Raw genomic sequence first — 15,044 nt, 5'->3', positions numbered from 1 at the left:
TCTATTGTAGTAAGTTACCCCTAAACTTAGCAGCTTAAAACCAACATTTAGTATCTCACAGTTTCTGGTGGTCAGGAGTCTGGGAGCAGTCTAATAGGTGGTTCTCAATCAGGGCCTCTCATGAGGTTGCAGTCAAGCTGTCAGCTAGGTATATCCATGTTCATAGCAGCATTATTCCTAATAGCCCAAAGGTAGAAGCAACCAAGTCCCATTGGTATATAAATGAATAAACAAGATGTGATACATGCATACAGTGGAATATTATTCAGTCTTTAAAAAGAAGGAATGACACTTAGGGCACCTGGGTAACTCCATCGGTTGAGCTTCCAGCTTCGGCTCAGGTCATGATCTCATGGTTCCTGAGTTGGAACCCTGCATTAGGCCCTGTGCTGTGTCTCCCTATCTCTCTGCTCCTCCCCTGCTCATGCTGTCTCTCAAAAATAAATAAATGTTAAAAAAAAGGACTAACCCGTGCTATATCATGGATGATCTTGAAGACATTATGTTAAGTGAAATAATAAGCCAGCCACAAAAGGACAAATACTGTATGGTTCACTTATATGATGTATCTAGAGTAGTTAAAATCATGGAGACAGAAAGTGAAATGGTCAGGAGCTGGAGGAAAGGAGAAATGGGGCAATATTTTATAATGGGTACAGAGTTTCAATTTGGGAAGATTTTTAAAGTTCTGGAGATGGATGGTGATGGTTGTACAACAATGTGAATGTATTTAATGCCATTAGACTGTACATTTAAAAATGGTTAAAATGATAAATTTTATGTGATGTGTATTTTACCATAATAAAAGAAAGATGTCTTCCAGGACTGCAATTACCTTAAGGCTTGACTGGGACTAGAGAATCTCTTTAAAAACCCACTTGTGGTTTTTAGAGGACTTCAGTTTCTTACTGGCTATTGGCCAAAGGTTTCAGTTTCTGACTATATACACTCGAGTATACTCATGACATGGTGGCCTGTTTTCCCCAGAGCAAGTGACTTAAGATAGGGGGAGAGAGGGATGGTACCCCAGACAGAAGCTGTAGTATTTGTACAATCTAATCTCGAAAGTGGCATCTGTCACCTGTGCCGAATGCTCTTGGTCACACAGACCAAACTTGGTTTTGGTAAAATACCAGGAAGTGAAGTCATCTGGAGCCACCTTGGAGGCTGGATGCCTCGTGTAGTTTTCAACTTCTCTGCTCTGGTAATGAGAATATGAAGACCCAGTTCACCTGCTCCATCTGCACAAAGGCCCACCCCAATACCTCTAATTGTTTTTGTTTAGACTCTCTCCAGTTTCCCGATCACCACCCTCTGCTGTGTCCCCACCATCTTCCGGTTGCTTGTACAGGAGGATCTGACCAGGTACAGCCCAACTGTTAGGTGCTTTGGGGACCTAAGTATGTGAATGTACAGTACATATACATACAATATATGTACACATGCACACCTATGCTGTCATACCACCTCTGTCTGTGTTTCTGTCTCTCTGTCTCTGTCTCATCTCTGTCCCTCTCCTATCTCTCTCCCTCTCTTTCTCTCTCTCTCTGTGTATATGTGTGTATATATATATATATATATATATATGTATACATATGTATATATATGTGTATACATATATATGTATATATAATATACACACATACATCTGTGATTCTCTATATAGAGAATATATATCTAGAATATTATATATATCTGTGTTTCTCTCATGCACACATACTTAAGCACATAAGCATCTATATCCTTTGCAGATGCCCCACATAAATGAAATTCTTGCCCCTCCCCCCACCCAGGAATTTGCATCCAGATGGAATTGGATAGATTTAAGATAGTCTGGAATTTTAGCACTTGAGGTGGGCTGTCTCTCCATCGTATACCCATAGGCCATTCCCTCATCAATATGTCTGCTACTTCTGTGAGGTTGGAGGAATTATTGGATACCTGTTAGCCACCTGTGGAATGGGATTTGTGGCCAAGGCCAAGGACTAGCAAGCCCACCACAATTGATGTTCCATGCCTCAGCCCCAGATTAAGCCCATTCAGCCGCCCTCTGAGTGAATGCCTTGGGTATCCCACGGAAGGCAACAAGACACTGTGTGCCTATGGCTCCCATCCTGGGTGAATCCAAAGCGACATCTGCTAGCAGGACAAGTCTAGTTGCTGGGGTATGTGGAGACACATCTGTTGTCCTTACTGACTCTGATCTGTGTCTGCCTCTTCTATTCTTTCCCAAGTCGTGGGGAGTTGTCCCCACCCTCCCCACATCTTCCCTCATCCCATGTATCTGTCCGTGAAGCACCAAGGGAGCTCTTGCATGTCTCTCCTGGGGAATTCTTTCCTGATGTAAGAATTCATCCCATTCACTGACCCGTTGTGTATACCTCTATATCATGGTTTTAACAGAAAGCAGACTCTGAATGATTTTTTTCAAGAGCAATTTGGTTGAAAGATACTAGGTAATACTAATTAATACGCAAACCGAGTTTATCCAAAGGGGGAAAAATGGTTGAAAATGTATTTGCAACCACCAGTTGTTCACATTTTGCATAATTTGTTAAATGGAAGGGTAGATTTGCAATGTATTTAATATCTGTAGGAATTTTGGCCCATTCTTGACAATTTTCATATTCCTAGAGGGCTACTTTCTACTGTTTAAATTTGTAATCGATTTATAACCAGGTGGCTGTCCTAAGCAATTTACTGTCTGTTTGTTTTCAACGAAGTTATTTTGGCCAATTGACTGTTATGCCAAAACTACTATATGAGGTTCTGATTTTTCAGAATCAGACAGGATTGGTTTTTAAAAACTTACCTGCCCCTGAGGAACATGCCTGCAAAGCCAGAGGATAGGGTAGTTGGAACAGATTATAAAGCCTGCCTTTTACCCTCCAGTGCCTTTAGATGTCTAGACCTGAGCAGCAGTACTGGAGAGTGAGGTGGGGGATGGGGAATTCCTGACATAGGTGGCCTTATTTTCCAACTGAGAAAGGTACCAGTTTCAGAGCCTGAGGCACTGTCTGACCGGAGGAGAGGCCCTGAATCCTGACGTGAGAGATAAATGGAAGAGCCAAGTGGGCCTGGAGCTGCATGAAGGCTATGGCCAGTCTGAAACAGTGAGTGCTGCTGGGGCCTGGGTCCCTGCCACAGGTCACCTCCACCTGGGCTCTTGGCCAGTAGGGGGAGATGGCCAACCCACCGAGCCTCCTGCCTTCCAGACACCTGTCAGGGACTGCCCTGCCCACTGGGAGAAGCTGATAACAAAATCCCATCAGCTTTTCTTCCCTTTTGGTTTAAAGATAATTTGAAGTGATTTCACAATGACACCATAGCCAGCAAACCAACTCTCATGGCCAAGGGTGCTGTTTGTGTCCACTAGGACAGCCTACCTCTGTCTCCGGTCAGCACTCATGATCTTAGACACTATTCCCCACAGCCATCTGGGCAGCAGAGATTTGGTGGTCAACTGAGTCTTTCGGCTTAGCGACACATTTGGTTCTTTACGTGTGAGTGCCCAGTAAGCGTTCAGTAAATGTGTGGTGACTATGGAAAGAAGAGAAGGAAGGAAGGGATGAGGAAGAGACAGAAAGGAAGAGGGGGGAGGAGAGGAGGGAGGGGAGGAGAGTTAGAAGGCAAAGTGGGAGAAAAGATGGGCACCAGGAAGGAAGCAAAGGGGATAAGCTTCCTCCTTATTGGTACTACTTTCTCTCCAGGTTGTAATCTGTGCCAATTCAAAAGGCATGAAAATCAAATCTGGATCCATGGGGAAAGCGTCCCCACCTTACGATGTGCAGGTAGGCAGCCTCCCCTAACTGCTGCTGAAGCTTGGTTCAAAGAGAACACAATGCATGTTCTGGGTTAGCGACAGCAGGCTTAGCTGGGGGGTGGCCTGGCTGTGCAGATATCCAGACACTGCCCTATGATCTCTCTGCCAGATTGTGGATGATGAGGGCAACATCCTGTCTCCGGGAGAAGAGGGAAATGTTGCTGTCCGAGTCAGGCCTGCCCGGCCCTTCTGTTTCTTCAGTTGCTATTTGGTAAGTGGCAGGGGATGGCCATTTTCACAATGATTTCTGTGTGCCGAGCATTGTGTTCCAAGATTTATAAACACCTGTTTGTTTAACCCTTGCGATAACTGCATGAGGTAAGTTGGTATTATTATTGATAAAGAAGTTGGAAAGATAAAGTGACTTATCCAATGTCAAGCACCTAGTATGTACAGGACATGGATGTGAGCATGGGTATGTCTGAGAGTGTAAATTTAAAACACAGGGGAGACCCCATCATTTCAATGATGAAAAATTGCAGTTCAGAGAAAGGAAGGGACTTTACAAAAGTCAAACTGCAATTTGTGTCAGAGCCTAATTTTCAGAATTCTTTTTGTCTTGAGTCTTGTGTGCAAGAGGGGCTTACTGGCAGGGCTTGTGCCCAAGAATTCTAGTCTACGTTTCTGTGATAACCCAGTAATTACCTCTCTCTTGTGCCCACTTTTGTTGGTGTTTATGATGGGCTTTCTTTTTGTGAGACTCCTCTATAAAGCTCTATTGACATGGTTCTCAACCCTGGCTGCACATTAGAAACACCTTGGAAGCTTCAAAACACTACTGATACTCAAGCCCCACTGAATGAGATCAACCTTTCTGAGGATGTGGATCAGCTCCTCTGGTGATTCAGATGTGCAGCCAAGGTTAAGAAACACGGCTTTAGTAGGAACTCTATCTGGCTGTATGCGAAGCTGCTAGTCCGCTACACCGGGAGGAACACATAAAAATCAGTCCATTTGTTTTTAGAGTGGTGTATATGTGTTTTAGTGGCTTCTGTGACTACAGGAGAAATAGTCTTTCATGGCATGGTATTTCATTTAAAGTCACAGAAGCTTACCTACCAGAATAAACCAAAACAAAACAAAACAAAACAAAAAAACCAAAAAAGCCTCCCAACAATAAAACAGTAATACACCAATCAGAGATAATTTAAAATTTTTAATGTATTTCCTTCTAATCATTTTTGTAAGCAATAGCAAATCCTTGACTTTCCTGAATAATTTATACATTCATTGTTTATTGAGTGGCTACTTCATGCCGCTAAGTATCCAGCAATGGCAGGGAAGACATGACCCTGGTCCTCACAGCGCTCACATACAGGACCTTTCTGGGTCTGTGATCAGCCCATTGAGGGAGTCAAGTAATTTGTAAAGTTACTTGCTGCACAAGAATCTTTACTTGTTTTAACTTTTTCTTTGCAGCACCAACTGTTAGTTTTCTTCTTGAGTCCCTAAGGAAAAAAATTAAATCTCAAAGAAAAGTGATCTGTCATGTCAGCTTGGTCAGAAATAGACGTTTGATATATCCATAGATAGCTAAGTTTTGGCAGATTCTTCTATTTAATTGGCCATGTGTTTTATTCTGGTGCTGATACCATAGAGCCTTATCCAGGAAAACATTCCCCCAAATTTTAATATTTAGTAGAGTAAAGCTCTTTCTTCCTCAGCTTCTTTACACATGTTTTACCTACTCTTAGCTCTCTACTCTCTCATATACATTGTAGAATCAACTTGTCAAATTCCATGGAAAATGTTTGTTAGTATTCTAATGAGTGTCACTACATCTCTAGATCAGTTTGGGAGAGAATTAACATATTTATGAAATTCAGTCTTTCTAGCTTTCCATTTAAATGTATCTTCTTAAATGTTCTAAAGAGTTTTTTCTCTGTATACTTCTTTCAGGTTTTGTATGAAATTTATTTTTAGGTATTGACAGCTTAGCTTTTTCCTTTTTTCTCAGAATGCAGTTTTTAAATTGAGGCATAATTTACATACAATAAAATGTATGTAACCTATGTTACGTGTACAGGTCAATGACTTTTCACAAATGTATGCACTTAGGTAACTACCACCAGAATCAAGATACAGAACATTTTTATCCCCCCAGAAAGTTCCCTTGTGCCCCTTTGCAGTCAATCCCCAAGCCATAGGCAATTGCTAAATTATTTGTTGTTGCTATAGAAAAATTTTGCCTATTTTTTTTTTAATTTTCTTTGTTAATGTTTATTTATTTTTGAGAGAGACAGAGTGAGACCAGGTGAGGGGCAGAGAGAAAGGGAGACACAGAATCAGAAGCAGGCTCCAGGCCCTGAGCTGTCAGCGCAGAGCCCAATGCGGGGCCAGAACCCACGAATCATGAGATCATGACCTGAGCAGAAGTCAGACACTTAACTGACTGAGCCACCCAGGTGCCTCGCCTTTTTTTTTTTTTTTTAAAGAACTTTATATAAATGGAATCACAGAGTACTCATTTTTGTGTGTCTGGTTTCTGTCACTGAGCATAATGTTTTTGACATGCATCCAGATAGTTGCATACAACAGTAATTAATTTGTTTATTTTTCTTGTTGGGTAGTAGCTTCTTTAAATCTTTAAGAATCAGAGTTTGATTTTTAGTTTTTCATCTTTCCTCTACCCCTGCTTTGTGGCCAAGCCCTCACTTTCTACCTTTAGTGATTTCTGAGCACAAAGAGTGTGTTCTTTTATGCAAAAAAACAAAAACAAAACAAAACAAAACCCAGAGCCAGTGGCCCTGTGGCCACCTTCCTGTGTTCCAACTATGTTTCCTTGGACCCTTCTAAAAATGGTAGCGAGGGGCTGTCCTTAATCATTTCCTGACACTTCCTTCCATCTAAAAGAGAGAAAATGCACACATTTCATAGCTCCTTGTCCCGTGTGAAATTCTGGCCAGCTTGGTCTTTGGGAACTTGTGGACTTCCTGTTAGGGGTCCCTGGTCTCCTGCATGGGGCTGCTAGGGCCATAGCTGGCTTTAGTGGCTGTGCTGAGATGGCCCTTCATGGACTTCTTTTGTCTTCCAGGACAATCCTGAGAAGACAGAGGCATCAGAACGAGGGGACTTTTACATCACAGGGGACCGAGCCCACAAGGACAAGGATGGCTACTTTTGGTTCATGGGACGAAATGACGATGTGATCAATTCCTCAAGGTCAAGCTGTCTGCTCTTTCCTTCTCTCTTTGAAGCTTGGTGGGGGCGGGTAGGTTACTTAGAAGAGTTTGCTTTTCTCTTCCAGCTACCGGATTGGGCCTGTTGAAGTGGAAAGTGCCCTTGCCGAGCACCCAGCTGTCCTGGAGACTGCTGTGGTCAGCAGTCCAGACCCCATCAGAGGGGAGGTAACTAGTCCATCCAAGAATATTTCCTTCTGGTTGTGTACCTGTTAGCACCCAGCAGAGTAAGATGGAAACTCCCCCATATCTTCCCCTGACTCCAGATATTACAAAGTCTGAGTGTCACCATCAGGCACACATTCCTTTTGGTTAAGCATTACCCTCATGTATTTAGAGACAGACTGTCTAGAGGGACATGATGAGAAGATGCCAACGCTTTGCTGTCAAGTGAACATAGAACTGGGTCCAAAAGAGGTGGACTGTTGGGCAGGAAATCTTGGTGAACGCAGGCTCTGTCATCCATCCTGGCCAATAAAGAGTACTTTCCGTTTGCAGGTGAGGATATAGCAAGCATGCCAGACATGACTGCTGAGGAATATCCAACTTGAGGGAAGACACAATAAGTATCCAAAGTGACCTTGATATAGCGGAAGGATGGGCCAAGTTTAATAAGCTGACCTTTCTTAGAAGAAATGAAAATTTCTTCCCATGGGTCCCAGCAGAATAGATAGAATGGGAGGATTAAGCCCATAGGCAGACCTATGTGTTTTTCACTGGCTGTAAATGCAACATAATCCTACTTACAGTGTAGTTACCTTATGAAAGTTGGTGCAAAATCGGGCTCTGTTCTCAGAAGCACCAGGGCCACAAGAGTGATTCTCATCTGGGCCCTGGACTACTCACAGCTGCATCATTTTGTTTAAAATACAAAATTTGTAAGGGTGTCTGTGTAGCTCAGTCAGTTAACTGTCCAGCTTTGGCTCAGGTCATGATCTCGTGGTAAGTTCAAGCCCCACGTCAGGCTCTGTACTGACAGCTCAGAGCCTGGAGACTGCCTCAGATTCTGTGTCTCCCTCTCTCTCTCTCTGCCTCTCCCCCACTCATGGTCTGTCTTTCTGTCCCTCTCAAAAATAAACGTTTAAAAAAAATTTTTTTTACTATAGATTTCTAGACCTGAAGTCAGTCTTGCTGAATCAGAGCGATTGGGGATGCAGCCCAAGGCATCTTCATTTTGACCAGAAGCCCCTATCCAAGTGATCCTGGTGCCCATTAAACTTTCAGGCATCTGGGTGGCTCATTTGGTTAAGCATCTGACTCTTGAATCAGCTCAGGTCACGATCTCACAGTTCATAACAGCGCAGTCTGTTTGGGATTCTCTCCATCACTCTCTGCCCCTCCCTGCCATCTTAAAATAAATCAGTTAACATGAAAAAAAACTTTGAGGCCACTAATTTGGAAAAAGGGAGGTGGGAACCCCATGTCTGTGTTGGAGCAATCACAGCTGGAAAAGTACAGCTAGTTTTGTATGCCACAAATTAACTGGGGTTTTGACAAATGGCTGTGTGCACAGTTAATCGGCTTATAGTACTCAGAACAGAACCTGGCGTGTAGAAGGTACTCAGTAAATGTTTGGTAGTTTTAACGGCCAGAGAAAGCCCTTCCTAATAACCAGATCTGTTTGAACTTGGAATGGTAGTGAGATGCCCGCCTTTGGGAAGTATGCAAGGATGGTGAACCACCACCTAACAGGATGTTGTTGACTGAGCTATATGCTGGGGTGGATAAGCAACCTACTGGCCTTTGAACTCTTCCATTCCTATCAGAAACCATGTTCTGTTGTGCCTGAATTCAGGACTCCTCCTCCATGGCAGGAGGCAGCCTGCAAAGAAAGACTCAGGCAGAAACTACCAAGGTGCAGAATGTCCCTCAGGATGCCTGGCATGGAAGCTGTGCAGCAAAACGTTTGCTGATTGTAAACACTCATATACGCGGGCTCAGAAAGACCCATCTCTCCTTGGGAGAGTGGTCTGCATTTTCCCGAATCCTGCCTATCTGGGGCATTGCCAGTTACCTTTCTAGTCAGGAAGACCTGGAAGGTATGGACCCTTAGAGTCCTTAGAGTTTGTGAAGCTCTTTACTCCAAAGTATTTCCATTGGAAGAGAAGCCCATTGACTGCTAATGGTGTCATTTCAGGAAAGGAGAGAAGTTTGGGAAACAGGTAGGATCCTGGAATCATTCCATAAAAGCCAGTGCTTCCAATAGTTGTTCCTGGAAAGGAGGCAACAGGGCAAAAAAAATGATGTCGTCCATTTCGCTGGCTGAATCCTGCTGGCAGGATTTTCGTGCTGGGCTGGCAAGTGTAAGCACTTATTTACAAGGCTAGGTTAAGGAGAAAAGAGTTGTTATACAGGGCCTGATTCTTTCTGGTTTGGGGGTTTTGTTTTTGGATTTTTTTTTTTCTGGCAGGTGGTGAAGGCTTTTATAGTCCTTTCTCCAACTTACTCCTCTCAAGATCCAGAGAAACTAACTCGGGAGCTCCAGGAGCATGTGAAGAGGGTGACTGCTCCATACAAGTACCCCAGGAAGGTAAACATCGGGGGTTCTAGGACATGATGAGCTGGGAAATCACCTAAGCACACACTAGGTGGATTCTCTCTCAGAGTCAGGTGCTGGGGGGATGAAGATACAAATAACTCTACCTGCTGCTTCAGCCTTTTCTCCCTATTTCCCCATCGGGCCCACCCCAAACTACAGTTTGTTCTGACCCTAAAAAGTGGCATAAACCAGGTTTAGGGGGATGGTGCTGAATTGCTGCTGGCAAGATCATATGCCCCAGGCCCTAGCCATTTTGGTCTTTGCCATTTGGAGCAATCTATGAATCACGGAGGTTTTCCAAGGAAGCAGCAGAGGGTAATGACTCAAGACAGAAGTCTTTCTGGGAAATGATGATTTCAAAATGTTTTTGTTTATGGCCACTAGGTGACCTTTGTTTCAGAACTGCCCAAGACGGTTTCTGGAAAGATCCAAAGGAGTAAATTGAGAAGCCAAGAGTGGGGGGAGACGAGAGGCAGCCCACGAAAGGCCCCATAGGCCTCAGAAGCTTCTAAGAGGAGCTGGTGCGATCACTGGTCAGTCCTTGTTTGGAGCATCATCCCTTCCACCTTACAGTATCAGAGGCTTTCAGTTCCAAATGGGCATCTCCAGAATCATTGGAGGAACCTGGAAGACCCTGGAGGAAGAGAACAGAAGAACATTACTAACCCAGAGTGCACATCCACCACCAGTCTAGTGGCGGTGTTTGGTGGTTTGACTTCCCCCTCCTCTGTCTGGAGGCATCCTCAGCAGCCACCCACTGGTCTTCCTTCCAGCCGGCTCTCTGAAGGACAGGTCATCACAGAGTCAGGGCACCTGTGATCTCATTCACTGCCCATTGGAGTATAACCACTCGACCCTTTTGATAAAGCCATTTGGTAATCACATCCAGGGTCATAAAAAATTGGTCATATCCTTTAGCTCAGAAATTCTGTTTAGCAGTCATTATAAAAGAAAGGAGTCAGGGGTGCCTGGGCGGCTCAGTTGGTGAAGCCTCCAAATCTTGGTTTCAGCTCAGGTCATGATTTCACGGTTCATGAGATAGAGACCCACGCTGGGCTCTGTGCTGACAGCTCGGAGCCTGCTTGGGATTCTCTCTGTCTCTCTCTTTCTGTGCCCCTCCCCTGCTCATATTCTGTCTCAAAATAAATAAATAAACTTAGGGAGAAAAAAAAAGGAAGGAATTCAAAGGACATTTCTGGAGCATTGTGTTAAAACTGAAAAAAATTGAAAAATTCAATGTCCAACCAATAAGGCAATGATTAACTGAAGTGTAATAGATTAACTCAATAAATATTGAGGCTTTAAAAAATATGCCTTGGGGAAAACTTGAGCTAAATTAATTTTAAATCAGAATAAAAACAGTATATGTATAGTGGAGAACCAAAACTTTGAAAGGGAAAGGGAAAACTATGGAAAAATGCCTGAAAGGAAATACTTGTGCTAAGAGCAATATTCCTGGGGATTGAAAATAGTGGACGATAGTTCTTTCCTTTCTGTGTGTTTCTTTATTTTCCTGGCTTTCTCAGTGAGTCTGTGTTAACTATTTTTTTTTTATTTCTTATTTTATTTTTTAATTTTTTTTTCAACGTTTTTATTTATTTTTGGGACAGAGAGAGACAGAGCATGAACGGGGGAGGGGCAGAGAGAGAGGGAGACACAGAATCGGAAACAGGCTCCAGGCTCCGAGCCGTCAGCCCAGAGCCTGACGCGGGGCTCGAACTCACGGACCGCGAGATCGAGACCTGGCTGAAGTCGGACGCTTAACCGACTGCGCCACCCAGGCGCCCCGTGTGTTAACTATTTTAATGAAAAAATTATTTTAAAGAAACAACTCCCCCAAGCCACAATCTGCATCCACAGACCAACACATCATCCCCCAAGTGCTAGTGTATTACATTGTGCCCCGGAAAGACATAAAGACCCAAAGCCATGTCCCAGGCCCAGAAACAGAAAGAGGTGGTTCTGGGCAGCTGAGACCAGCCATGTGCAGCAAAGCAGATAAAAGCTCAAGTGATCTTTAGTGCTGTTTGCCTGACCCCCAGCACCTCCATTCACCCACCAGTCAATATTTATGGAGCACCTGCTCAGTGCTGGGCTCTGGGAATACAAAAAGAAGCAAAATCCAACTCAGTTGATACCTATGTGAGTCTGTTTGGGATTTCATAACAAGTACCACAGACTGTGTGGCTTTAACAACAGAAATTTGTTTCCACAGTTCTGGAGGCTGGAAGTCCAAGTTCAAGGTGTCAGTGGGGTTAATTTAATTCTGAGACTTCTCTCCTTGGCTGTATGGCCATCCTCTCCTATGTCCTCACATGTTCCTCCCTCTTTTGTATGTGTCTATGTTCTAATATCCTCTTCTTATAAGAACACCAGTCAGATTAGATGAGGGCCTGGTGACCCCAGTTTAATCTAATCACCACGTTAAAGGCCCCATCTCCAAATACAACTTGAGGTATTGGGGATTAGTACTTTAGCATATGAATTTGGGGGACACAATTCAGCCCATGACTCTAGCCTTACAGTCCAGTGGGGACATTGATGTTATTCATCAAAAGAATAAGGCACATAATGCACAACTGTGATAAGTGCCACGAGGGAAAGAGTTTAGTTAAAACATAGATTGACGGGACTGATCAATCTATGGGAGGACTCAGGATATCAGGACAGCCTTCCATAAGGAAGTCCCTGGTGAACTGAGATTGAAAGGTGGAAGGAAACTAAGTAAAAAGATTGGGACCCAGTGTTCTGAATAAAGAATATAGCATGTGCAAAGGCCCTGAGGTGGGAGAGATAGGTTTGTGTTTCTAAGAACAGCTCACACTCAGCACCAGCTATGTCCAGACACAGTTCCAAATGTCTTAACTCTCAACCATCTTGTTGAATAGTTACTGATAACATATCTGCATTTTACAGGTAGAACAAAGAGGTTATGCAGTTTGTAGTTCAGGATGGCTTGTTAGGAATTTTGTCTTCAACGAGTGCTAAGAAGCCCCTGAAGGTTTATGGCGTGAAATAATCCTCTTAAAGTTTCACTAGCTCTTAAAAAGAAAAAAAAAAAAACAAACTTGTCAAAAGTGATTTACTTGTTTTTAAGTCTTTTGCCCTTATGGCATGGACAAATTCTCTTAATTTAATTTAATTTAATTTTTTTTTTAATTCTCTTAATTTTAAAGGTGGAAATTCAGAGGGCTTTGGTGATTTACCCCAACCCAACAGGTCTGGCTTTGCAACCCCATTAGTGCTCTTAGCAGGGGTTTGGAGTCATGTATAAGACACTGCTGGAATTCCTAATGAGCCCCGCAAATTGTCAGTTCCTTAAAAGCCAGGGACTTGGAACTGGAGTCTTCTCCTCTAAGCCCCTTGGCTGAGCCAGTCTGTTCTCTAGCGTTAATCAGAGCTCCCCACCCAGGGTCCTTTGTCCAGACTTCAGTCAGTATAAGCCAAGGATGATGAAGGGCAGGGGTGGAGGCATGGGGAGGCCCACTCACCCTCCCCCAAGAACCCTCCCAAACTGATACCTTGACCGCTCCTCCCCGCTTCAGCCATTTCTCCCACAGTCGCCCCAGCCCAGCTTGTCTCCAAAACGAAAAAGGCAAAACTCAGCTGCAGCTGCACCCTTGGGAGCCAGGCACCAGCACCCCACACTTCCCCACCAGCAGCCCCAGCCTTAGAAGTCATTGTAATCACAACAGCCACAACAAGAACTGCTACCATCCCTCTGTTGACTATTTACTCTGTGCCAGGCATTGTGCTAGATGCTCTGCTAAAGTCCTCTAACTCTGTTATTTCTCACCTTCACTCACTCCCATGTTACCTTCAGAAACGTGGCTGTCTCCACATACCATCTGTGCTATAAATCAACTCACATTTAAACAAAAGTATCTTCACCCTAAGCAATATATATATGTTAGAGGATGAGTCTGGAGTCCTGTTCATTTTTTTCCTAATGCATTTGTGCATCAAAAAAAAAAGTGAACGTGAACACTGCTCAAGCAAAATCATCTTGCAAGAGCCATCTTGGGGAAAACGGATCCAAGCAGTTTCCCACTCGAATCCTGAGAAGAGAGCATTAAAATCACTATTTAACAAATGGAAAGGCTGAAGCTGGGGACATTTTGCACAGCAGCCCCTCCCTGGGTCTCCACCTCTGTCCTTTCTCTGCCAAGACCCCTGCCCACCTTTTCCAGGGTCCCATCTCTTTCTCCTCACACTCTTCACCCTGTTCCTTTTCTTATTATTATTTCTTTTAGTTTTTGTTTTAATTCCAGTTCGTTAACATACAGTGTTGTATTAGTTTCAGGGATACGATATTAGTGATTCAACAATTCCATACAGTACCCACTGCTCATCATGCCAAGTGCACCCCTTAATCCCCATCGCCTATTTCACCCATCTCCCCACCCCCTTCCCCTCTGGTAACCACCAGTTTGATCACTATAGTGAGAGTCTGTTTCTTGGTTTATTTCTTTCTCTTTTTCCGTTGCTTCTTTGTTTTGTTCCTTAAATTCCACTTATGAGTAAAATCATGGTATTTGTCTTTCTCTGACAGACTTATTTCACTTAGAAATACACTCTCTAGCTCCATCCATGTCATTGCAAATGGCAAGATTTCATTATTTTTGATGGCTGAGTAGTTCTTGTTTTTTTAAAAAAATTTTAAATGTTTTATTCAGTTTTAGAGAGATGGAGACAGGGAGATACAGAGAATGAACAGGGGAAGGGCAGAGAGAGAGAGAGAGAGAGAGAATCTGAAGCAGACTCCAGGTTCCAAGCTGTCAGCACAGAGTCTGACGCAGGGCTGGAACCCACGAATGGTGAAATCATTACCTGAGCTGAAATCAGATACTCAGCCGACTGAGCCACCCAGGCGCCCCTAGAGTCATTCTATTTTTAATTTTTTTTAAGGGAACCTCCACATTGTTTTTCAAAGTGGCTGCTCCACTGTGCATTCCCACCAACAGTGCACTAGGGTTCCTTTTTCTCCACATCCTTACTAATACCTGTTGTTTCTTGTGTTGCTGTTTCTAATCATTCTGACAGGTGTGAGGTGATACCTCACTGTGGTCTTGATTCGCATTTCCCTGATGATAAGTATCTTTCCATGTGTCTGTTGGCCATCTGGATGTCTTCTTTGGAGAAATGTCTGTTCATGTCTTCTGCCCATTTTTAATCAGATTATTTGTTTTTTGAGTGTTGAGTTTGATAAGTTCTTTATATATTTTGGATACAAACCCTTTATCTGATAGGTCATTTGCAAATATCTTCTCCCATTCCATAGGTTGCCTTTTAGTTTTTTGATTGTTGCCTTCACTGTGCAGAAGCTTTATTTATTTATTTATTTATTTATTTATTTATTTATAAATGTTTATTTATTTTTGACAGGGAAACATAGCGTGAGTGGGGGAGGAGCAGAGAGCTACACACACACAGAATCCAAGGCAGGCTTCAGGCTCTCAGCTGTCAGCACAGAGCCCGACGCGGAGCTTGAACTCATGAATCA

General features: G+C 43.4%; 1 protein-coding gene and 1 long non-coding RNA gene across 9 annotated transcripts in view; one reads left to right on the top strand and one right to left on the bottom strand.

Annotated features, from left to right (window-relative positions):
• Positions 1-10,852, top strand: part of ACSM5 (acyl-CoA synthetase medium chain family member 5) — a 181,070-nt gene extending 170,218 nt beyond the window's left edge. For 7 of the 8 annotated variants that reach the window (XM_045048158.1, XM_045048156.1, XM_045048157.1 and 4 more), the window contains 8 exons: positions 1,286-1,365; positions 2,990-3,113; positions 3,711-3,791; positions 3,933-4,034; positions 6,858-6,985; positions 7,071-7,170; positions 9,413-9,532; positions 9,926-10,852. In XM_045048158.1, the coding sequence (XP_044904093.1) occupies positions 1,286-1,365; positions 2,990-3,113; positions 3,711-3,791; positions 3,933-4,034; positions 6,858-6,985; positions 7,071-7,170; positions 9,413-9,532; positions 9,926-10,036 (846 nt within the window). In that variant the 3' untranslated portion in view covers positions 10,037-10,852. Of the gene's footprint in view, positions 1-1,285; positions 1,366-2,989; positions 3,114-3,710; positions 3,792-3,932; positions 4,035-6,857; positions 6,986-7,070; positions 7,171-7,339; positions 7,973-9,412; positions 9,533-9,925 lie in introns of those variants that run through there. The other variant, XM_045048161.1, reaches the window with a different exon arrangement.
• Positions 9,061-15,044, bottom strand: part of LOC109495254 — a 33,079-nt gene continuing 27,095 nt past the window's right edge. The window contains exon 3 of the long non-coding RNA XR_002150574.2: positions 9,061-10,175. This is a non-coding gene — a long non-coding RNA (uncharacterized LOC109495254). The remainder of the gene's footprint in view (positions 10,176-15,044) is intronic.

This window comes from Felis catus, chromosome E3, assembly GCF_018350175.1.
Source record: "Felis catus isolate Fca126 chromosome E3, F.catus_Fca126_mat1.0, whole genome shotgun sequence".
Lineage (NCBI taxonomy): Eukaryota > Metazoa > Chordata > Mammalia > Carnivora > Felidae > Felis > Felis catus.
The sequence above is the reverse complement of the archived record's forward strand: the minus strand, read 5'-3'. Positions and strand labels throughout refer to the sequence as shown.